The sequence below is a fragment of the Tubulanus polymorphus genome, chromosome 2 (assembly GCF_964204645.1).
Source record: "Tubulanus polymorphus chromosome 2, tnTubPoly1.2, whole genome shotgun sequence".
Taxonomy (NCBI): Eukaryota; Metazoa; Nemertea; class Palaeonemertea; order Tubulaniformes; family Tubulanidae; genus Tubulanus; species Tubulanus polymorphus.
In genome coordinates, this window is record NC_134026.1 from 21,555,152 (window position 1) to 21,578,504 (window position 23,353).

General features: G+C 38.1%; 2 protein-coding genes across 4 annotated transcripts; both read left to right on the forward strand.

Moving 5' to 3' along the window:
* The first annotated feature begins 465 nt into the window (after positions 1-465).
* LOC141900722 (uncharacterized) lies at positions 466-22,994 on the forward strand. Of its 2 annotated transcripts, none has more exons than XM_074787739.1 (5): positions 466-613; positions 2,254-2,450; positions 18,923-19,029; positions 19,428-19,768; positions 20,072-22,994. In XM_074787739.1, exons 1-5 carry the CDS (start codon positions 544-546, stop codon positions 20,128-20,130), a joined length of 774 nt encoding a protein of 257 aa, XP_074643840.1. In that variant the 5' UTR covers positions 466-543; the 3' UTR covers positions 20,131-22,994. The 2 variants fall into 2 exon arrangements, with proteins under 2 accessions (XP_074643840.1, XP_074643841.1); XM_074787740.1 differs by lacking the exons at positions 18,923-19,029; positions 19,428-19,768; positions 20,072-22,994 and adding exons at positions 3,307-3,410; positions 4,674-5,005; positions 5,465-6,299.
* On the forward strand, positions 8,039-16,964 carry LOC141900723 (14-3-3 protein epsilon-like). Of its 2 annotated transcripts, none has more exons than XM_074787743.1 (5): positions 8,039-8,229; positions 8,817-9,013; positions 10,487-10,593; positions 10,685-11,010; positions 11,653-14,135. In XM_074787743.1, the coding sequence occupies exons 1-5, from the start codon at positions 8,160-8,162 to the stop codon at positions 11,694-11,696; spliced, it is 744 nt and encodes a 247-aa protein (XP_074643844.1). In that variant the 5' UTR covers positions 8,039-8,159; the 3' UTR covers positions 11,697-14,135. The 2 variants fall into 2 exon arrangements, with proteins under 2 accessions (XP_074643844.1, XP_074643842.1); XM_074787741.1 differs by lacking the exons at positions 10,487-10,593; positions 10,685-11,010; positions 11,653-14,135 and adding exons at positions 14,986-15,092; positions 15,203-15,537; positions 15,971-16,964 and having other exon boundaries at positions 8,051-8,229.
* Positions 22,995-23,353: the final 359 nt, after the last annotated feature.

The window sequence follows — 23,353 nt, forward strand, 5'->3', positions numbered from 1 at the left end:
GTAGACCCGACAGAAATTAACCCATATACCACAAGAGGAATTGAATATGTTCATTATACCAAAGGTTAATTCACTATCAATTGTAAAATGTACATAATAATGTACTTATTATTAGCAACCCTGAAAACCTGAGTTTTCAAGGGTTTAAGTCGGGATTCGAACCCCCCGGGTTCTAAACGTTAACGTCGCTGCTAGGAGACTGGTCGCCTGTCACGTGCTGCTGTCAAAATAAAGACCCGACAACCAGTCAATGTCATTGCTTAACATTTCGGGTTCGATTCCGAACATTTTTGGAACCAAATTCAGATTGCAGACCTTTGATAATTGTATAACAAGCCTCCTATCCCATATATAAAAATATGACAAACATGAAAAAAGCAAATTTGAAAATATAGACTACAACTTACGTCTTAGCGGAAGGATATGTAAAACATGAAGCGCAGCGAGCTACTTTCAGTACGAGAGCGGCCATCTTGCTTGACTGACGACGCTTATCCTTGAAAAAATCCCTGCGAAATCGTCCTTTGATTCATACCATCCGCTATGGAGAGCGAAGGCAGAGCAGATTACGTTTATGTTGCTAGATTAGCCGAACAGGCTGAGCGATATGATGGTGAGCTGCCCTGGAAATCGACAATTTGTTTACCTTCATTCACACTTGTATTGACGAAGTATTTATTTGACAGGCCTACACACATTTCAATTCATTGACATTGCAAAAGAAGCCTACCTGTCCCTTTTATACGAACTTATCAGAGGCGGGTCTCATTGATTACCTTTTAACAACAATAGAACACAACTATTACTTGTGTACTATCGATAATTTGACAGACTGAGACGGCAGTGTCACTGTCACTAACTGTCAATCTCCCGAGGGCGCGTGGTCTGCTGCACCCCGGTCTTAGGAAAAATACGTTCTCTCTGATAAAAGGATATATATATTTGGGAGCAACTGCAGTTAAGGTGTCCCTTATCTACCTAACCTAGTCAAATAGCACTATTCTCTAATAACACAGCCATTGAATTGGATGGTGCCTACTAATTACCTAAACTTAAGTTAGACCGCAAAGCCTAGTTTAGCAATATCAATTCCGGATAAATGACGAGAGAAATCCCACCATGATTCAGTCTGAGATTAAATATGGGAAGTGGATATTTTGCCAATGCAGCATTATTTTAGTAAACGCTAGTTTGCCAATGGCTATATATATATTAAGATATAGTAATAAAATATGATAATAGAATCATTATATTGGGTTTAGGATTAGGGTTTCGATAGGGTTAAGGTCTAGAGGGTCCAGAGGGTTAGGGTAAGGGTGAGGTTTAGGGTCTGTTTTTTACCCCTAGGGATAGGGTTAGGGTAAGGTGAGGCTTTATGTAGTGAAAACTTACGGATGGGTTTGAATGAGCTCGGTGGTCTAGTGGAAAGACGTTGGGCTAGCAATCTGCTGGTCCGGGTTCGAATCCCGTTCTATGCTGCTATTTTCACTAACTCTGTTCTCTACACTTTCCTTGAATTTTCTAAGTCGCGCACGTCGGTGCGCATGCGTAGCGTCAATTAGCCAATCAGAACGCGCCATTGGCAAAATAGCGTTGACAGGAATAATGCCGCATTGGCAAAATATCACCTGCCATAGAAATACTTGAATAGAAGAGAATTTATTAAGAGCAATGTTTGGGCTAAACAGCCATCATCTGTTGTACTGATCGTACGTTGAGTACGTCTGATGATGGCTAATAGTGTTTAGCTGAAACGTTGCTCTTGATAATTTCTCCTCTGTTCTAGTATTTTTAATCTCGGACTGATCATTGTGGGATTTGTCTGGTCATCCATCATACACGGATAGTGTGTACCCTCTCGACAAATTCGGATAAAGCCTTTTTGGTGGCTTCAAATGCACAAGCCTTGTTTAATGTTTGTGGATTTCGCTATTGTGGACGACGGTAGAATGTATTCTAAAAATTTTAAGGGAATCTAAAAAAATTTAGGGGGTACTTGTCCCCCTTGAACTGCCCTTGAATGATGCAGTTACATTGTTCTACTATGGCTCTGAACTAGGTTCTACAGTTTTCGGTTGGTGTTCACTCTGTTGGAGTTAAGGTACCATAAGTTCATTTCAATGTTTTAATTTTTCAATTGAACCCAAATCAGTGGAACTCAACCGGGTCCTGGATATCAGAATCATGTCCATCCATCGTGGTAGTGGATACTTTGTTTGTTTGTTTACATATGGGTCACTTGAATTCTCGCAGAAATGGTCGACGCGATGAAAAATGTAGCCAAGCTGAACGTGGAACTGTCGGTCGAAGAGCGAAACCTCCTGTCGGTAGCGTACAAGAACGTGATAGGTGCGAGAAGAGCATCGTGGAGAGTTATAAGCAGCCTCGAACAAAAAGACGACGGCAAGGGCGCCGAAAAGAAAGAGCGAATTGCAACTTATAAGAGAGTGGTGAGTCTTTAATACGTGAAATGAAATGAGCTGGATATTTTTTCTTCTTTTGACGAGAATTGTGAGCGAATGTCAGCGTTTGGCAGTCCAGCGGTGATTTAATCTGATGATATCGGTCGTCGTCAGAATATTGTTCCACCTCTTGAAAAGTTGACTAACCCTCCTGACTAATAATGTTTTGAAGGGATGTTCATTTCTGTAACATCTCCGCACTCCTAATCGGTGTCGGTATTTTTTCGGGTATCCTCCCTTGTGTGTGTGCGTGTGAATGCTCCTGCCGAGAAAGGACTTTTTACACTAATTGCGTTGGTTTTCGTCTACGTTTTATTTTTTCGAATCGGTTAAAGTCATGATTCGTATTAATCGTGTGGTTATAATTCGTGGACCGAGTCACGAGGTTCCTGCCTTCACAATACCAGGTAAGACGTCGAAGTTGCTTGGCTTTAATTAATTAAACAAGTTTTTAATGAAAATGAGAGAATGTGTTTATACATCATTCGCTTTTTGTTTTGTTTTGTTTGTTTTTCTTTTAACAATAAGAGCACTTAACGATAATATCAATACTTGTTAACGGGAATGTTGCTGTGAAGTGGGTAAATTTTCTCGTTGGAAGGACAAATTTTAGACCTTAGCCAAAGCCACATTGCTGGTAAACTGAAGGCAGGAACGTTGATTCTAATCCTAAGATTCATGTGTAAATGATTCATCTTTTTCAGTTCAGTGCCTGTGACTTTGGCAAAGGTTCATGCCCGTGTGCGACGAATGGGCTAGGCCTGTTTGTAATATTTAAAAAAAGATATCGAAAAATTTACTCGTTGAAGTGTGTATCTTTGAATATTTTTCATCATCATTTCAGATCGAGCAAGAACTGTTGGTAAAATGTAAGGAAGTCATATCGTTGATAGATACGTGCACACGAGATCCGTCGAACGCTGAATCTGAAGTATTCTATAATAAAATGTAAGCAGTTTATCTTGAAAATTGTATCGACGGCGTGGAACACCTCTTTTTAAACTCATCCAAACCAAAAAAATGCTGTTTGCCTGGTCGTCATCGTCAAAAGTCATTGCATTACTCGAGTAGCTTGCATGACTCAATTTCTTCGAAGTGTTAGTCATTTGGATATTCGTCAAGAAAATGATAGTCCCAACTAAGGCAACTTGAGCTAGATTGATAGGGGGTCGTCCATTTATTACGTACTCATCGTAGGGGTGGAGGGGGTCTTACTAAATTGCATGCATGTGTACGGAAGCGATGAAGGGCCTCGAGTTGTCGCGTTCCAACTCGACAAGTTGTCATATTTATGTCGACATATCGCGTCAAGTCGACATCATATCGTGACGTTTTGACGATATATTTCGTTTTCACTGCCATTTTCCTCGCGACAAGACTTGAAACTCAGTCGTCATTTCACTGGCATCCTCATCTTACATTTAGACATGTCTTCAAATGACGGCTTGTCCCGTGAAAAATGGGCGAATTTGTCGTGAAAACGTCACAATATGTCGACATAAGTATGGCGACTTGTCGAGTTGGAATGCGACAACTCGAGGGGCTTTATCGCTTCCGTACATGTGCCTACAGGGGGGAGGGGGGCTAATTCTGATGCGTTTGGTATGCACAATTAACAAATCGTGAGCATGCCCTGTATACGTCGTTCAATGTCTACTACCCCTATTGTACACCGTGGGCTCATCCTTGTTCAAGAACTCGCGACTTTTTAGTACAAACGTAATGAAAGTAGGCCTAGGTCTAATCAATAAAAACAATAGTCTTTCCTTGAGTCTTCCCTTTTGTGTTAGACACTTTGGGGAGAGGGGTAACTTTGAAGGTCAGTATGTACGCAAAGGGGAGGGGGTAAATGATTTGCGTACAAGGGGGGAGGGGGTCTGATTTTACCGAAAATAATGCGTACGTAATAAATGGACGACCTCTAGTGAAAATATTAATGAATGATTATTTTTAACAAGCCTTTACTATAGAACTTGAATGTTCGTTTAGATTTGGTTGCTGTGTCATTTTCCAGTATTAAAAAAAAAACGTCATAGGGTTCATTGATTTATTATGTATGCATTACGGGGAGGAGTGAGTGGAATTGCGTACTGTAATGCTTCATTTTGAAAAATTCAGATTTTATGCGTACGTAATAAATGAATGATCCCATACATAATTCATGTTTTCATCCTTCTACTGCTCATTGTAACGATATTCCTTATTATGCAGGAAAGGTGATTACTATCGTTATATGGCGGAATTCACAACCGGAGAAGAACGAAAAGAGGCAATTCAAGAGAGTTCCGATGCATATAAAGCGGCGAAGGCTATTGCCGACAAACATCTGAAAGCTACGAATCCGATTTGTCTTGGCCTGGCGCTGAATTTCTCTGTGTTTTACTACGAAATTCTCAACTCGAACGAAAGCGCGTGTCAATTGGCAAAGGATGCATTTGAAAAGGCAGTCGCTGAGTTGGATTCGTTGCCCGAAGATAGCTATAAAGATTCGACCTTAATCATGCAGTTGCTGCGAGATAACCTGACCCTATGGACCAGCACAGGTGAGTTATGTTCATAGTTGTTAAAGTGGAACCTCGTGGAAGGACCAATTGGGGGCATCTAGTTTTAGGTAAAATCTTGATCAAACATGTTTTATGTAAACCATAAGTGATCAGCATTGGGTCAAAATCCAGATTTCATTGATCAGTGTGTTCTTCTCGTGGAATCTAATCTTATTTCAACGAAAATGGTTAATAGTTAATTCTCAAATTTGTTGTACATCTGTGATGGAATTCCACACTGCTGCGCTTGTTGGTTCAGTTGCTATTTAGTGGTTTCATCTCAATTGGTGAACTCATAGTCTTAAAAATCAGCTATATTTTACATCAAATTTTGATCATTATAGATAAGAGGGTTGTCATTTAATTTATCTTAATTTTGAAAATACATAACTGGTGTTTCAAAAAATGTAAGTCGTAGATGTTTTTAAATTCCTAACGGGAGATTCATTAAATTTTCAGAAGCTGAAAACCAGTCTGCAGATGATGATGTTGATCAGGACGAAGCCTGAATGAAATGATGTCGGCATCAGTTCAGAAAATATTTATAATGGGGAGGGTGGTCATCGGATGAGTAGTATAAAGTGTTTCCGAGGTTGGAGTTTCATGGCCCTATTGAGGGCTTGTAGCAACGTGTTACTTGTCAAAAAAAAAAAGTTTATTTTTGTTTGTCAGTCGTACAGATTGAATGACCCAGCAATGAATCTGCAGCAACGGCCGATCCCAAATACATTCGATGCTGAAGGTTTAAACAGTCAGTGGTGTCAGCGCTTGGTGGTAGGCCCTGGATATACATGTATATCGTTTGATGAAAAAAAAAATAGAAAAACTTCAGCCTTACTTTAAACAACAGTTTTGAATTGTGTGGATATACTGAACCATCGTATATGTATCCATAGTGGACCTGGAACGGTTCATGAATATTCTGTAGAATACATTTATAAACTAGTTATATCCATCAAACCTGATCGGAAGAAGTAACATTTAAAATTCCAAGTTCTACAGATGGCGACAGGCGATAGGAAAAAATGTCTGTTGCCTATTTCTATGTAAGCAGGGTTAGGACACGGAAGTAGAACGCTCTTGCCACTCACTGAAGTTTTGTACTAAACATTCTATTTTTTTGTAACGCGTCAACTTGATTTATTCAGTATTTATATATTCTTGGATATACATGCCTTAATTATCATACATAATAGTAGTACTTGATTTTAATACATGTAGTCTAATTTATTTGCTGTGTGTGAACTATAATTGTGATATTAATCGGAAATAAAAATTTCACTAAAAATTCTCGTGTTTGTGTTAGCATTGGACTTTCATTTCTATTGTTAAACCTGATTAATGTGGATCGGATCCAATTGACTTCCAGCTCTGGTTCACCTATTCATAAATGTATGGAGATTAGGGAAATCTAATAGATTTCTCGCATAAACTGGGCTTAATTCTGTTAGTTCCAGATGATCTGCATTAAGCAGGGTGTACTGTGCAAGGGTTAGCGTACTTGCCTAGAAAATTCAGCGAATCTGAGAAATCTAGAAAAAATTAGGGAAGTTTGACAATTTTCGCAAAAATCTTCGGGAATTTGGGTATGCTATGGCCATGTGCTTCTTGATCAATACCAGCTAGTTTGTGAAAAAATTATTAAATTGTAACATTGCATACTCCAATGAATTTCTCCATTCGCCTTCCGATTCGCTTTGGAATTTTGTGCTACGACATGGATAATACACAAGACTTGAAGTTCGGAAAGTTGCCACCCAGATGTTGCAAATTTCTCATTGCATGATTTTATTTTGATCGATTTGTTTGTGTTACTCTTGTGGCGCTTGGCTTATGATTGGCCAGTAGCTAAAATTTATGAGTTTCTGTAACCATGAATTCCAATTGTTACCAATCGGTATGCGTTTTAAGTAGAAACTAGCCCACAAATTATCGACCAAATCAGAGATAAGATAATTAGAAATAGTGCATTAGTCTTAGACCGATTATTAGAAGACCTTTTGTTCTTGCAGTGTATACATATTTTAGTAGTGGACGAAATTTAATGATCGTTGTTATTTGTGACGAGAATTCTGGTTCATTTCTTATTTTCTTTGTGCTTGTTAATGATAAACGGAAGAAACGGTTTATTCGAAATTCTAATCTAGCTTAATAATACTATTACACTTGTTGCCAAATGAATCGATATCTGAGTCAGCACGGTGAACACGGGTGTGGGTGGTTTCTGGATGCGCGACTTCGAGGTGCGCGCACAGTCATAGACAGTACTGGGCAGTGCTGTGACGTACGACACGACGAGCGTCCGCCACGCGCCTGCTGGTCTATTATTGGACCGTGCTGTATATAAATTTCTTAATATCGCGCCCGCACCGGTTTTGACTGGAACTGGTATAGAATCGAACTTGCTCGATACGCTCGAGCGCTGACCGTTGTTGTCTCTGCAAGTTACTTCGCGTTTCGGTATGTAGCAATGCGGTACTGATTCATTCAACACACCGAAACGCGGAAGTGACACTGCCCATTGTAGCCATGGTAACGACGTGCGTCACAACCGCCTCGCGCACTTATTCCCCGCCGTGTACAACCGCGTGAGGAAAAAGATCGTGGGTGGTCGTGCGCGTAATCTCCATATTGAATAAGCGCCCATCTTTTTGAGTGCAAAATATCCCTCAACAACTGACCCAAAAATCATAAGATAATTTACGTTCGGAAGACCATTTAAGAAATAATAAGATCGTGTCGCCATTTTAAGGAGAGGAGTGCGATATTTTCTTTGAAATGAAGATTAAGAAAGACCCGAAAATCTCATTATGTTTATTTACTGATTAAGACTCTGCTTTTATAAATTTTTAGCGAATAAATCTGTCAAAATAGACGTGTTTCTGATTGTTTTCGTTTGTCTTTGATTTTATTACGATGCGTTGAAAACGCGAATTGTTGCGATCAAACTGGTAGGATTTGCGCAGCGTGCATTGATAATCATTATTCACCTAGCGTAAAAGTAGGCTAACTCCGCCGCGCGCGCATTGATATAACTAAGCTGTCTCTACGAGTACTACTTTCACTGGCGGGCGCGGCCATCTTGTAAATTTCACAGGAGATCATTCCGTCAAAAAATCTGCGTTAAATCGTCGCATATTCACAACCATCCGCCATGGACACTATAAACAGAGAAGATCATGTGTACACAGCTAAATTAGCTGAACAAGCCGAACGTTATGACGGTAAGTCCTTTACATTATATCTAGTTTTAGACGATACGTATTTTCCGCTGAGAAATCTTCCTCGGCTTGATGATCGACGCCCTGTCTCAATAAATGCACTGGTTTATGGGCTCATTTTTATCGCGGCTTAGCTATAGATAGAAATTTCGTTTCAAATCTTTGATGTTGTTAGCGTTAGTTTTTTGTCAATCGTAAATAACTAGCAAATCAATCGCGTACGATTTTGATGTATCGTCATTGTATTTGTACGACCTTTTTATTTGCCCTGCCCCCTTTTTTTATTGCCTGAGAAAAGGGTCCTTATGATTTTGCTTGTCTTGTTGCAAGAGGGCGAGGTGAATGCGAAAATATCATCAATGCATTGACAATGAAGTAAACTTGAGCCCCAGCGAGCATTTGTAATTGTTCGTGAAGACCAAATATATTGATATTGATCACATGATAGTGGCCTGAATTTCTGATGAAATGCTTAATGTACCAGACCGTTCTACTCCTGTCTTATCGAAGTCATTTATATGAAGAATGGTGCATGCATAGGAGGAGGAGGCTATGTCTTGGATGAAACGGAAATGCTATTTATCTTACAGAAATGGTGGATGCCATGAAAAAAGTAGCCAATCTAAATGTAGAATTGTCGATAGAAGAACGAAATTTGTTGTCGGTAGCGTATAAGAATGTGATAGGAGCTCGAAGATCATCTTGGCGAATAGTTTGCAGCTTAGAATTGAAAGAAGATTCTAAGTCAGCTGAAAAGAGAGCTAAGATCGCAGAGTACAAGGCAGTGGTGAGTTTGGAATAAATTTTTGATGGGTGTTTTCTTGTGATGTAGAAGTCGAGAATTCGGCGAGATATTTCCACCATTTTTCGGGGGTTTTCTTGCCTCGTAATTGAGGTCATCAATTAAGTTGGTCAATAGAAGGCTCTGATAGTAGGCGTCAGTGCATTTCATGTCATACGTAATCTGCTGCCTTTGATCATAATGAATCATGTAGTGGCTGGTTTGTTCAAGATTTAGATGCTGGATGGTATAAACTGAATGTTTTTTATGCAGGACTTCAGCCGTCAAGGTTCATTTCATATCTTAGAGCATACAATGCGTTAATGAATCCTTAATGATGATGATGCTGCCCTGTTTAGGGCCAATCCTTATATGCATACTGTTAATATTCCATATTAAACTTTCGACAATGTTCCTTATTTGAATTTTGATTAGTTGCATGTTAGCTTGATAATTAGGTGGAATTGAATGATATTTTTGACGATTTTCCTTGTCGCCACTGTAATCGATTGACTTCAGTGATTATCAAAGTAGCTTTTTTATTCTACTTTAAGGTATTTCACTATTGGATGTATTAATGTTAGGCATTGTTATACTTTCCGAAGTAATCTTTGACATGGATCTCGAAGTAATCTATGACTTCCGAGATTGTGATTTGGTATTAGGCTGGGTAACAGTGACACTATCCTATTCCTGTTTATCACATATATCTAACCATACAACATTGCAATAGTATGAACCATGATTTCTGTAACATTTCTGCGCTGTCTTTTTCAAACGTGTTAACTGAAATACGGGTTGATTGTAATGGAAAGGTTGCTTACTGTCAATTGCGTTCACGTAAGACTAGGATTTCCATATGTATAATATGGCTTGAATTCGAAGGTGAAATTATATTTTTTGCGATATGTCGATGGCTTTAATAGTTGAGGAGAAGTAACAGGATTCCTGCCTTCAGACTACCAGGTAAGCTAAAACCTGATTTTGCTTGGCTATTGTCTTTAACCAATTTCGTATTTTGTATCTAACACCTCGAGAATCTTCTCTTGTATCATCTCATCATCAGTTAAACCGATGGAACCCTCTTTTTGAAATGATCCATTTATTTGAATAATAACCTTGGCTAATATTGATTAAAATTTGAGCCTGCATGGTGTGCTTTTATCTCGGGAGTACCTCAGTGAGACTACTCTTAGTAGTCAAAAGTGCTTCTAATGTGCCTTATCCTGGGATACTTAATTATATATAACCTTAGCCAAAGCCATAGCTGAGCTAACCTGAAGGCAGGAATACAGAGTTATGACAAGCGTCGTTATTGTTTGGCAAATTATTTGTCTTTTTCAGTAAAGGGTATCTGTGGCTTTGGCTTAAAGGTTTAGATAGATATTTCTGAATAATGAATGCGTCTGACTGGCCGCCTTAATCACTTAGTGTGACTTCCTTGAAGAATAATCTTCTTTTTTTTTTTTGTTAATTCAGGTGGAGAAAGAATTGGAAGAGAAGTGTAATGATATCATCAGTGTGATAGATGACCACCTTGAGCCGGCTGCGAATAATGCAGAAGCGAAAGTATTCTACAATAAAATGTAAGTTTAACAATTTGTGGCGTTGTCACTGACTTCAAGGTTCATATTGATTTGATTGTTTGATAACAGCTAATCTCATTGTGTATTATAGGAAAGGTGACTACTATCGTTATTTGGCCGAGTTCCGAAATGGTAATGGCCGCAAGACAGCAGCTGAAAATAGCCTGGAAGCGTACAAAGCGGCGTCAAAAATTGCCGAAAGTGATTTACAGCCGACAAATCCGATTCGTCTTGGTCTGGCGCTAAATTTCTCGGTGTTTTATTTCGAAATCCTCAATTCATCCGAACGAGCGTGTCGGTTAGCGAAGTCTGCATTTGACGAGGCGATCGCCGAACTCGACACATTGAACGAGGATTCCTACAAAGATTCTACCTTAATCATGCAACTACTGAGGGATAATTTAACTCTGTGGACAGGTAAGGAAAATTTTTAGCTCACTTCGGACTAGCAGCCCAGTAAGCTATCGCGTTCACTTGTTCTCTTTCTTACATGGAAACTTTGATGACGCTTCAATGGATTGTCTTGGAGGATCAGAAGTTTGGTTATTATATATCTGCCCTAGATACTTCTGCCCAAAAACTGGCCTGATTAGGATGAAGAAGATCCTAAGCTTAATGGCATGTTAGGACTGGTACCTGTGCATATTATGTAACCTCAATTAATAACTCAATTCTAGCTCACTAGTTTTATGTGTGGTGAGTTGCAAGCTCATCGAGACACTATTAATTTGGTCACTAGGGTATCAGATTGTCAAGCTTTTCACCAAGTGGTCATCTTGTCCTTGAGTTCAGTTGATCTTAGGAATTAACTTCAGCCCGGATCCACCCTTTCAGACGCACCATTGAGTGATGTCTTGATGATCAATGAATGGTGATGTCCAATATCTGGTAATGATAGTTTTTGATTGAAAATGTCTGGTGTTTTTTGATTCTGTAAATCCTGACAGATCAAAATTGTGGATGATTTCGGGCTGATCTCCTTTAGTTCTTGCATCATCAATGAGAACCTCCCAAGTTCAAGGCTAGGTTATTCTTGAGAGTACTTGTTTTTATTTTCAGATGGACAGGGTCAAGCTGAGGAGGCTGAAGAGGAACGCACTTAAAAATTGTCGAATCTTTCCGAGTTAATTGAACTGGAAAATGTTATATTTGCTTGGATATATTATAAATAATTATAATTATTGTCATATTTTGTATGATTTCTCGTCGCGCAAGGAGTTACATCTGTACATTGATGGGGATCATATTTTTACCGGGATGATTGATAGTTTAAATCAGATGATTAGCAGCAGTTCAGTTACTAGTTGGCAAATCTTATTTTGGCGTCTACGGTGCTAAGTGTAATTGATCAGTTCAAAAGGGGGCGTGGGTTCAGGCTGTATTTTTTCTTCTTCCAAGTTCAGGTATCCACAGAAATTGCTTGTTGTATTTCGTAGTCGCATCCTTCTGTTGTGTTTGTGATTCGTATTATAAGAGGTTTTGGTCTAGACGTCATGTTTACTTTTTGAAAGGCAGCATTTTGGCTCTAACGCAAACAGCAGATGTACCTCCTGTTTACTGTGTTCCTTACAATTCAGTCCCATTCCAAAATAACAACATTCAACTTGCTGTAGCATCCCCCAAATAGTTAAGGATCTTTCCAAAGTCCATTGTCTGGAGCAATCTGCACTTAATGAAAGTTCTCAAATCTTGAAATACCAAGCTTTGCTCATCTCAATTAAGTTATTTTTCAATTTGTTTTTTTATGATATGTATAATTCTTGCGGATCTTGGTTTTAAGTTCCCTTTAAACAATTGCATATCAGTAGAGGTGCACTCGCAATCACAGAACTCGCTTAAAACACATAATTTCCTTAGTGCAGGAAATTCTTAGCACCTTGCAGATTTTTAAGATAAACTGATTTCTTTTGTCGATGAGGTCATTTCTGGAGATTTTATTTGTTTTCTAAGTTAGATATGAAACCATTTTCAGAGTACGGAAGATTCCTCCTCGCTTGGTGCGGGTCAATTATGTTAACCGAGTGAAACGTATTCGGTAAAACCTTCTTCAGATTCTCTGATTTAACTACTTGTCTTGGTGATGAATCTGGCACGGCGGAGTCTGCTATGTGCATGCACTATGTTTCTATCGTTTATTCGTTTGTGTAAGATGATACAAAATTACTTGGATATTCAGTAAGGAGGCTTCTTTCGTGGATAGACATTAGATAAAGAGAATTGTGATAAGCCACAGTCTAAGATTGCGGAGAATCTTTTGGGTTTACGGGTCTTGGTATACGCGACATGCACCTTGGGATGGTCAATTATTTGTACGTTGATTGGTGTCATGTTGGACGGGCACGCTGATGGCCCTAAGTGTCTTGAATCTGGTTTATTATAATACCGCCTGTAACTTCCAAGTACATGGTCACAATGAGCTTGAAAAACTGCTGCGGTACTTGGAGGGTATCAATCTGTAGCTTCCCTTGTGACTTAATACCATTGATCATTGTCTGATCTTTGATGATCAATTTTTGCGAACGTTAATGGCTTCTCCCAAGACGTCATACAGCAGCACACTTTTCAGAAGGTCGTTGTGTAGACACTTCACAATGCAATGGTAAATGTCTTTTACATAAATCCCAGTTGCAGATTGATCTGCATATGATGCACAATGCTTAGAATTTCTTTTTAAGTTAGTCCGATACTAGTCCTTAAATTAAGTTCTGTGAGGTTGTCGATAAGGGTTCATTTTATCATCGGTCTAATTTTTTACGTGTCATCGTTTTCTGCTCATCTGTTCAATATCTTCTGACAATCACTCAATATGTTTCACGAAAGCCTTGTGTAATTAGAGAGGAAAAATGTATACCCAACTGCTCCACTGATAATTGTTTGGATCGATGACAAATAGTAGTTAAGTTTTCTGTATGTGTTTTCACTTTGAATAGTAATCTAGTTGTCGCATTGTATTTTCATGTACATACAAACATATCTGTGAAGAAGCTATTGATATTCTAATGTCTCTGATAGGTTACACAGTCGGGTTTAGCGAGCGAAAAAAAATAAATGTCTCCGATATATTTCCCAGTTACTGCGGTCGTTTGTCGAATCGTCGAGTTCACTGTTCCCTATTATTAGTAGTATGATTTTTGATTATTGCTCTAATCAGTATCTGTCTTTGTGTGCATGTGTGAAGCTTTTGATACAATAATAAAAAGAACACAGGTGAAATTAAAAAAAACAAAAAATGGCTTGATGAAGTTATTCAAACACATTTTCGGTCCGTGTCCCTCGTCGTTGTTTAGAGATAGTTTTCGTTCTGATTTTCGGGATTGTATCAGCCAGTTGTCAGGTACGTGGAGATAGATGGCTGCTACTTTCGATCTCGACTCGAAAATTAAGGTAAGAATCATTCGTAGTAGACGTCATTTGGTAGTTGTGATGTCGGAGTAGTGTAAGGAGCAGTCGCTTGTGTAAGGATGCCTCAAATAATTAAATGCGAGCTTGTCAATTCCGCTCGGACTTGTAGTCGCGACCTCAAGGAAATGCTGCGCACGCGATTTTTTTCCCCATCTTCAGACGATTAGTATATTTTGCGCTATGAATTTGTCAAGTTTTACCCTGAAAAACAAGCAAATAAAGAGTGATGGATTATATTGTCGGCTTATCATGTCTGTAGTGTTGTTTTATGGAGTTGAGGGTTTTTTCATTTTAAGATATTTGCGGTGTTTCGAATACCGGAGGCGTGTAACTGTCCGGTGTATTTTGTACATTATTATTCTGGATTGAATCCTGGCTTTTTTGTCGAGGTGATTGAAGTTGAAACCAAAAGAAAAAAATGCTAATATCAGCGTTACTGCTTCTTACACATACGTGCTTTGTGTTCGATAATTGGACATTCTCAAATACACGCGCAGTTCCCCAAATTACGTCATGAATTCATTCCAAAATAATGATGTACTGAAAAAAAAAAACGTATTGAATTTCAACAATCGCAGAAATGTTTACAGAGATCGATGACTATTTATAGGGATGAAATTATTTTCTATTTCGGCCAGAACTGTTGGATATTTGAGATTGTTTCTGTTTTGTTGTTCTTGTTTGTTTTTTCTCGGCTATTCGGTCTACCTAATCTATTGCAGTTAGTTATCATTGTTCCATCGGTTTTCTTTTCCAAAAGTATCTGGCTGGTATGTTAATGGAAAATGTTTAATTCCAAAAAAATTTGCGTGTCCGTATATGGTTCATTATCTAGGCGCAACTAACAAAATTCTGATCAAATTTCTTCTTAGATTAGTCACTCCCTTGCCAATTGCCGTCTGATATTTATGTTGATACATTGAATTGTGCGTAACCCGTATATTGTGTCGTCTTGTGTTTGTAATGTTATGTATTTTTTGTAATTTTCAGATCGAAGGTGAGCTCGAACAAAGATGTAAAGATATACTGGATCTTCTCGATGATTATTTGATTCCAGCTTCGATAGATCCTGAGGCTAAAGTTTTCTATTTTAAAATGTAATTATCATTATGAATTTGAAGATATTCGTATCTGCTGATTATCGATTTTGTTATGGTAATTAATGTCTCGTGTGACTGACAGTTCATTTCATTTTTTCGTTTAAAAGGAAGGGCGATTACTACAGATATTTAGCAGAAATCGCGGCCAAAGATAAATGCGAGGAAATAGCCAAAGAAAGTAACAATGCTTACGAGAAGGCAACCGCGCTTGCCGAAGAACTAGCTTCGACCCACCCCATCCGACTTGGATTGGCATTAAATTATTCTGTCTTCTTCTATGAGATTTTGGCAAAGCCCGAGGACGCGTGTAAAATGGCGAAGAAAGCCTTCGACAACGCGATCGCTGAATTAGAGTCTCTCAAGGAGGACAGCTACAAAGATTCCACACTGATCATGCAGTTGCTGCGAGATAATCTTACTTTATGGACGTCGGATATGGATGGTACGTATCTCTCTCCCAGTATCCGAGTTAGGGACTATACGTTCATTATGTACGCATAAGAATTTCGACTTTTTTACCCCCCGCCCCTTGTATGTAGTGAAGAAAAAATGTTATCACAAAGCTAGGAAATACCTGTATTGATATTAGATTGGTAGCATTGTCTCGTGATTAGTTTTTGGCGTATTGGCTTGAGCCTTTCGTTGAATGGCTGTATATATATATAAATCATTAGTTTGTGTTCTCAGTCCCTCCCATGCACAGGCTAGTATGCACAAATGAATGGTCCTCTAATATCCAAGTTCTTGGAAGAGTGTGGATTGGAATATTTAGGGATCTGATTGTTGAATAAAATAATCTAATGAAGTGATTTTCGTCATGAAATGGTTTTCGTCAGATTTGATAATCCGTTCAGTATGTTTTAAAATATTTTCAGGCGATGAAGCGAAAGTTGAAGACGTCGATGATGATAACTAAAACTAAGTGGTGTCATTCCTTTGACTCATCTAGTAATCCAATGTTTTTCTTGTTACGTTCACCCATTGGCGAGGATACCTACTATTAATCCTGTGGATGGGAGAACTCCAAGAGAATTACTGGTTCAGATCTGGATATAAACAGAAAGGACTGATCACCATTTCATCATGTTACTTCGGAATAACTATTGAGAAGACTTAACTATTTTGACTGGAATTCACTGTGTCCGCTTGTGATAATTTAACTATTAATTATTGATATCATATATTTTTTTTTGTTTTGACTTAATGACGGAGGTAGTCATATAATGCTGATAAAGCAAGCGGGACTTGTGCCACCAAGGAAGATAATGTGGCGATATATTTATTCCCCCCAGAGAGACTTTGATTAAAAAAAAAAATAGTGTTTACCTAAGTTAACCAGAGGAAATGGTAGTAATTATTAGAAATTTCATATTGCTTTTTAACTTAAAAATCATTAAAACATCTTTCACAAAATTAGATCAGTTTGGTTTTGTTTTGAACGTCATCGAGTTTGTAGTTTTAAAAAAGATGAAGTTGTTGTCATGGCATGCAACACTAACTAAGAGAGACTGATAATGGACTAAATGAAGGAATATTTGGAATCTGTTCACTCGTCGTCTATGCAGATTTATGTTTTAGAAGCGACAATTATATCCATGCGGCTATAGTGAACTGGTGCTTTGGTGTCGATTACGGCGGCTAAAATTCAATTGAGTCTCGTACCTAATACGAAAATAAAAAATCATCTAGGCATGAGAGCTGTTAGTGTTGCCTGTATTCAAACATCTTAGGTTCCACATTAAAAAGCTTTGATGGTTCATAAATAACTATTCAATCAGTTTTCGTTGATTATTCAAGGTGTGCTGTTGTATTGTTTTATTTAGCGAATCTTAAAAAAAAACTGTATTGTTATGATGATAACTCTCTCAATTCTGATGTTGCTCGTTTTTGCGTTTATCTCTTCGAATGATGATGATGATTATCAAACCCCCTGTGTTATACTTGTCGCTCTTCGTCGCCAAAGAGAGCTATATTCAACTACTACTTGCGTACTCAGTTGGTTGAGGTTCAATTCTATCCGGCAAACAATGAATGAAATGAAGCCTTGGTTCGAAAATATGAATGTTCAATTGCAGGGAGTTCATCAGATGAAAAATTCAGATATTTTCTGCCATATATTATATGCATATAGCGAACAAATTTTTAAGCATACACGTATTGAGTTGAATAAAATAAATGCAATCTTGGTGTCTTGATCCTTAAACTCTTCTGAGTGCAGTGGATGTTGATTTGTTCAGTGTGCGTGTGTGTGTCCTTCCTTTATCCTTGATGACTTGCGCTTCGAAAAGAGAAAGATTTCTCCCAGTTGCTTGAAAGCTGAATTTAGTAAAGTTATTTCAAAGGAGTATTTGACGGGTTACTTAAGAGCCGATCGTCTTTAAGATTCGGTCTGAAGAACGCTTAGTCGCAATGCGAGGTGGGCGAGTTGCCTCTCTGACAGTCGTCAAAAATAGAATGTACCATTCTTCGATGATGCTAATGACTGGTCTGCGATCGGTATTAATAATCTAGGGCTCATGTCACTGATTCTGCCATCGCCAATGCCACCTAACAGACAATGGGGTCAGTTCTTTCGTGACCTGAGTAAGGCCTAAATTCAATTTTCAAGGAACTGGTGCCTGTATAGATTATGGCTATTTCGTAATGTTTTTTAAGTGCAAGCAAAATGATAAGGGGAAGGTATGGTAGATCCATTAAATAGCTGATAGGAATAACTACTTTGTATCTGGCCTAGCAATTTCAATTATACCACTTCATGGGATAATGTCATTAAGAATTTTGAGTTTTTGAATAAAATTTGACATTACAACGGAGGAAATCATCCTATCGAATTTTGTTTTCATGCATGTTTGATGAGCAAATTTCGTGCTGTGTTCGGCTTGCGGTGAATGCATCCTGTGCGCGAGGAATTTCGCCAGACCAGCTCGGACTATGATTTTTAAACTACAATCGGATCGTCCGTCCCATTCTAAGAGAAGCTCATGTTGATATGTTATTTCTCTACGAGGGCTCATTTCTATTTCATCATAAATAATTATGTGCTTACACAATTATCCCCTTGATGCCACTGTCATACTTCTGCGTTCATATCTACCTGGTCCAGTAGTACGTCTTCAGGTGTGTGCATATCCTTTGTTGTGTTGGATGCCGGTAGTTATAAATTGCGATGTATGGGATCCTCTCCGTGCAGGTATTCACACTAAAAGAGTGGCTGAGCTGTTTTCACAGTTCGAATTCAGCGGTATCTGCTGGGCATCGAATGACAATTTCTGGCTTGGGGTCATTCATTTATTTCGCATTGGGGGAGGGGTCAATGTATATGAAAAAATGGCCGATTTTGTGTACAGAGGGGGAGGGGGTTGAAAAATTTGAATTTTATGCGTACGTAATAAATGAAAAATCCCCTTGTCAGGGAAATGAATATTTAAGTTCCCAGGATTAATATACATGTAACTGAATATCAAATTTTTCCTGGGACAAAAGGAAATATTTGGAACTCACATTTTTTCCGAAGTGTCCTCAAAGGACGAATAGTCCTTGAATTCATTCATTCTCAACAAGCCCTGAATGCTGTTGAGATATACTTATTCCTATGAAATTCTTGTACGTAAATAACAATTGAGAAGTAACTACTGTCGACTGCCTTACAATTGAATCAGGAAATTTTACAAACACTCAATTTATACCCTATTCCCATACTTAATTCAGTAGGTAATTAATTGGGGAAAATCTCAGAGTCATAAGTATGTCAAATCTTGATAGTAAGTTGTTTATAAATGATGAAAGAAAACATTCTTAACAGGGCGGTATTCCATCTATATTTTTAGATAGAGAAAGAATTGGAAGATATTTGTAATGATATACTGCTAGTTCTGGATGAACATCTAATCAAGAATGCAGAATTTGACGAAGCCAAGGTGTTCTACCATAAAATGTAAGTAAAAATGAAAATAATGTATCTGATTCCATAATGCCAGAGACCCTTGTGGCTCTGATCCTTCATTCATCTTGTTCCATATGCCCTTTGAAGTGACAGTCCTCGAAGTTTTCGTAAATGTTCTCCCTCCAAGTAAGAATTTGAACAGCAGGCCATTTTGAGAGTTCCCGTGGTCGAATTTTACAACTCGTCACACTCTGGAACTAGCCCCGGAACAGTCAACCACCCTTCATTTTTATCCGCTATTCCCAGCTGCTACCAAGTAAAAGCTTAGTCGTGAATTTATTAATGCTTTTAGTTTCTGATTTTCCGATAGTGGTGGATAACCAGGAGTTGACTGCATATTGTGCTAAATGACTGTGAATAACTCAACTGATGTAGAATATGATTTTCAGGAAGGGGGATTATCATCGTTATTTGGCCGAGTTCGCCATTGCACCCGGAAGAAAAGCGGCGGCTGACAAGAGTTTAGAATCTTACACGAAAGCTCAGGAGATCGCAGGTAGTCTGCCGACCACTCATCCAATTCGTTTAGGGCTAGCTCTGAACTTCTCGGTGTTCTACTACGAAATTCTGAGTTCGCCGGAGAAAGCATGCGGTCTCGCGAAGAAAGCGTTCGATGACGCGATCGCCGAACTGGACACGTTGAGCGAGGAAAGCTACAAGGATTCGACGCTGATCATGCAGCTCTTAAGAGACAATCTCACACTGTGGACAACTGACATGAATACTGAAGGTTCGTTCAATATCTTTTATTTTAATCATTACTTGATTCCTTAAAAACTCATTCTAAACGGAAATTGTTTTTGAAGGTGCTTGAAACGCCTTTAATTTGAGAAAAATGTCGGAAACTCTATTAAAACTACAATAACTTTGAGAAATAGGCGATTAGGTACTTACGAAATTGTATATTAGACTAAAAATCAAACCAAAATCAGTACATTTTGAACCAGGATCTTTTTCCTCAATTTGATTGGCAGTAGCCAAATTAGAAACTAAGTTTGATAATGTCAATTGATAATGCCTTGCAATTTTTCAGAAGGCGACAGTGCCAAGGCTGAAGACGCCGAAGACCAAGCCCAGCAACCTCAATCATAAACAACAGCATATCAACTTTAAAGATGAAGTATACATATATCTATCTATTCATGTCATTTCATTTGGTAGAGACGCCATCAAAGCTGTTTTTCTCTCGGACCAGTAAAACCGCTTTAGTAGGCCACGCGACATCACTCGACAACATCACTCGACAACTACAAATCAACAACGAAAGCAGGAACAAAGAGATATTATTCTATATAACTGTGTATATTTGTATTATGCTGAAAGTATGGTATCAGCATTGTATTCGGCGTAGACTCGATAATGTATTCACAAATTCGTTGTATAATTTCTGGTGGTGCTGTTGAAAACCACTCGTATGTCTCTCCTATTTAATGTTCTCATCATGGACATCTTAAGCGAATTTAAAACATAGGTGACACCCGAGTATCTTTCTGCAGATTTGAACTGCTCCCCTTCAGATATTTACATTTGTTCGTGTAAAATTGTCACGCGCACCTTTTCGAAGCGGCGATATAATGACTTAAATCGGGATTTCGAGTATGTTGTCAGTTCATTTTCGAAGAGGAATGCTTTGAGGTGAGGTACTGAGGTCTGGCCAATTAAAAATCGGAAGAGTTGTGGTAAAGTTACCAGTTGAGGGGCCAGGCAGTAGTAGAATGATGCCTTTATTGACGAACGTGAATAAGTGGCGATTTGATTCGCTTAATCAATAACATAACGCAATGTTGATTTCTGTTGTCGACGGAGTGCGAGAAGGCATATATACTAAAGGGTATCTAGATACAGTAGATATTTTGCGATACGCCAGTCGTGTTTTCTATGTATTTGATGATGTGTCTGTTGTATGCTGTTTTGTCTTTTATATTATACAGTCAAACCCCGATAAAACGTTTTTACCACTTCGCACGGAATCCCCTGGGGTATATTGTCAGTTCATCATCTCGATGAAGAAAGTAGTAAGTCTTCAGGGTAAAAAAAAAGGGATACGCATTTTATCGGGGTTTTACCGTGTAGGACAAATTAGAGTGAAACTGTACGAATATGAATATTCAAGTGACCACGTTTTCGCGCCTCGAAAATGCTTAGAATACTATGATACTATGCTTTATTTAGTGGACAGATTTTTAAAGTGAGTTTTTAAACAATAAATCAAGACCATCGATGGAATGAAAGTAGCGTAAAAAACCTCAAAATGATGCTTTATTTATGAGAATTATTTATTTCATTCTAAACTGTAGTATGAGCACGAGTATTCATGCGTTAAGATATATGACCGAAGTACTGTTTCATAGCGTAAAAAGTATCATGCCAGATTTGATAAGGACGATGCATTTTAAATTAAAAAAAAAACTCAAAAGTGAAATTTTTTCATAGGTACTTGTGATTTTTAAGTTTCGATTGACACATTCGAAGATGTTTGGAATCGTGGTAATCGTCGATATAAATTCTCTTTTTGTATAAAATTCTTATCATCCGCGTTCACTTCCGCAAAAGCTGGTCTTGCAGCCTTCACGAAAACAACCGTTAAAGTACCGTAATTGAATATGGGAAAGCTTGAATATTGTCGTGGAATTTGTGAAACCTGTTAAGTAGCGCAAGTGTCGATGGAAAAATCTGTAGCATGCCATTTTAATGCTTTTATCCGATATTGAGTTATTATTCTGCTCTCAATTAGATGATATAGACTTCGTAATCACACTATTTACTCTTTCTATCACTTATCAATTAATATTATTTACCACTTAACAGGTGGAAGTTTTTTTTTGTAACATTGTAGTATCATTCCTTTTATTCGATAAATGTACTGTATTAATTATTATATAATAATGACTGGCCATTTATATATAAAACGATTATATTATGATCGATTGGTTCGTTCCCCATCGCTGTTTGTTTCGAATGTTTTCACACTGTTGAATGATTGAAACGGTATATGAACTGCATGTTAGAACATTTCGAACGAAGGGTCAGTCAGTGGTTGGCCGCCGAAAGAATGGAAGATTTAGTGCCCGGTCCGTCTTTGGTTGTCGGGCGATTGGTTTTTTGATTGTATTTCGGAATGAGTTTCTAGCGAGTTTTATAGACGCCCGAACGTAGGTACGAATAAACGCTTTGTCGATGTTGCTATAGCTGTAATGATAATTACGTGCGCGGCATGTATTCTGTAGTTGATCTATCGATCATCCCGTTTTATCAAGGATGGCAAAATATTTTCATTCGCGAAGCTGAATCATGGAAGAAATACTAGAAATGCCAATTTGCAAGTTTCTCTCCTCGAATAGTCGATATGTAAGTGGTAGAATTGAAGTTATGTAGTATTGATGTTGTAATCGAGTGGTCCTTGTTTGCTACGTTAGTAGAATTGTGTCTGGTGTTTGATCATCTCTTTTAACTCGGCATTATTATAATTATTTCAATTCAGGCTGCGAATGTTTCGATGTTCAAATACGACGTGGCTTAAATTTTGACATTCGATACTTTTAGATATAAACACGCGCTACGTATACTACAACATTTATATTGGATGCACTTTTGTGTATTGTGGTTGATCTTAAAAAAAAAAAAAACTAAAATTAATTTAGAAAAACACAATCCGAAAAAAAAGTTTCTCTTTACTTCGTAGCTTGCTACGTATACTGTGTTGAATTAGATGTTGTATGATGTCTGTCTTCTCTAACAATATAGTGTCTTAAAATAATATTGACGTATGCTGCATACTAAGAACATGGCAGAATTTTTATATGCCGACGTCCCAAATAAATAATAGCAGATTATGTTATTAGGTATAAAATGCATAGTATGCCTTTAGTGTTGCGATATTACAATATGATTATTATAATAATGTGCATGTTTGTAATTTAACCCGATGTAAATTCTCAACGAATAAAACAGATGATGGGGAATATTCTGAAATTTGTTCTTTGAGTAATTCATTTTTCACAGAGGATGCTTTCTTGCCTTTCAAGATTCTATACTGCCTGAACAAGGGAGCAATAAACAAGCCAGGAATAATAGTGAATAGCTGCTTGATGGTGACGACAAGTCACCGGAGTCAGAGAGGAATTTTAGTTGCCATCAGAGTTGACAGATTTTCTTGCCGATTTCTTCAGAACTGCTTCCAAAAAGACAGATTACTACACAACATCCACAGCCGATGTCACAATGAGGAGTTAAGTGTGTCTATTTCAACAGCAGCCAATCAGTTTTAGTAGTAATGTACATACCTGATAAAGGTACAGATGGGCAGTGTAGTGAA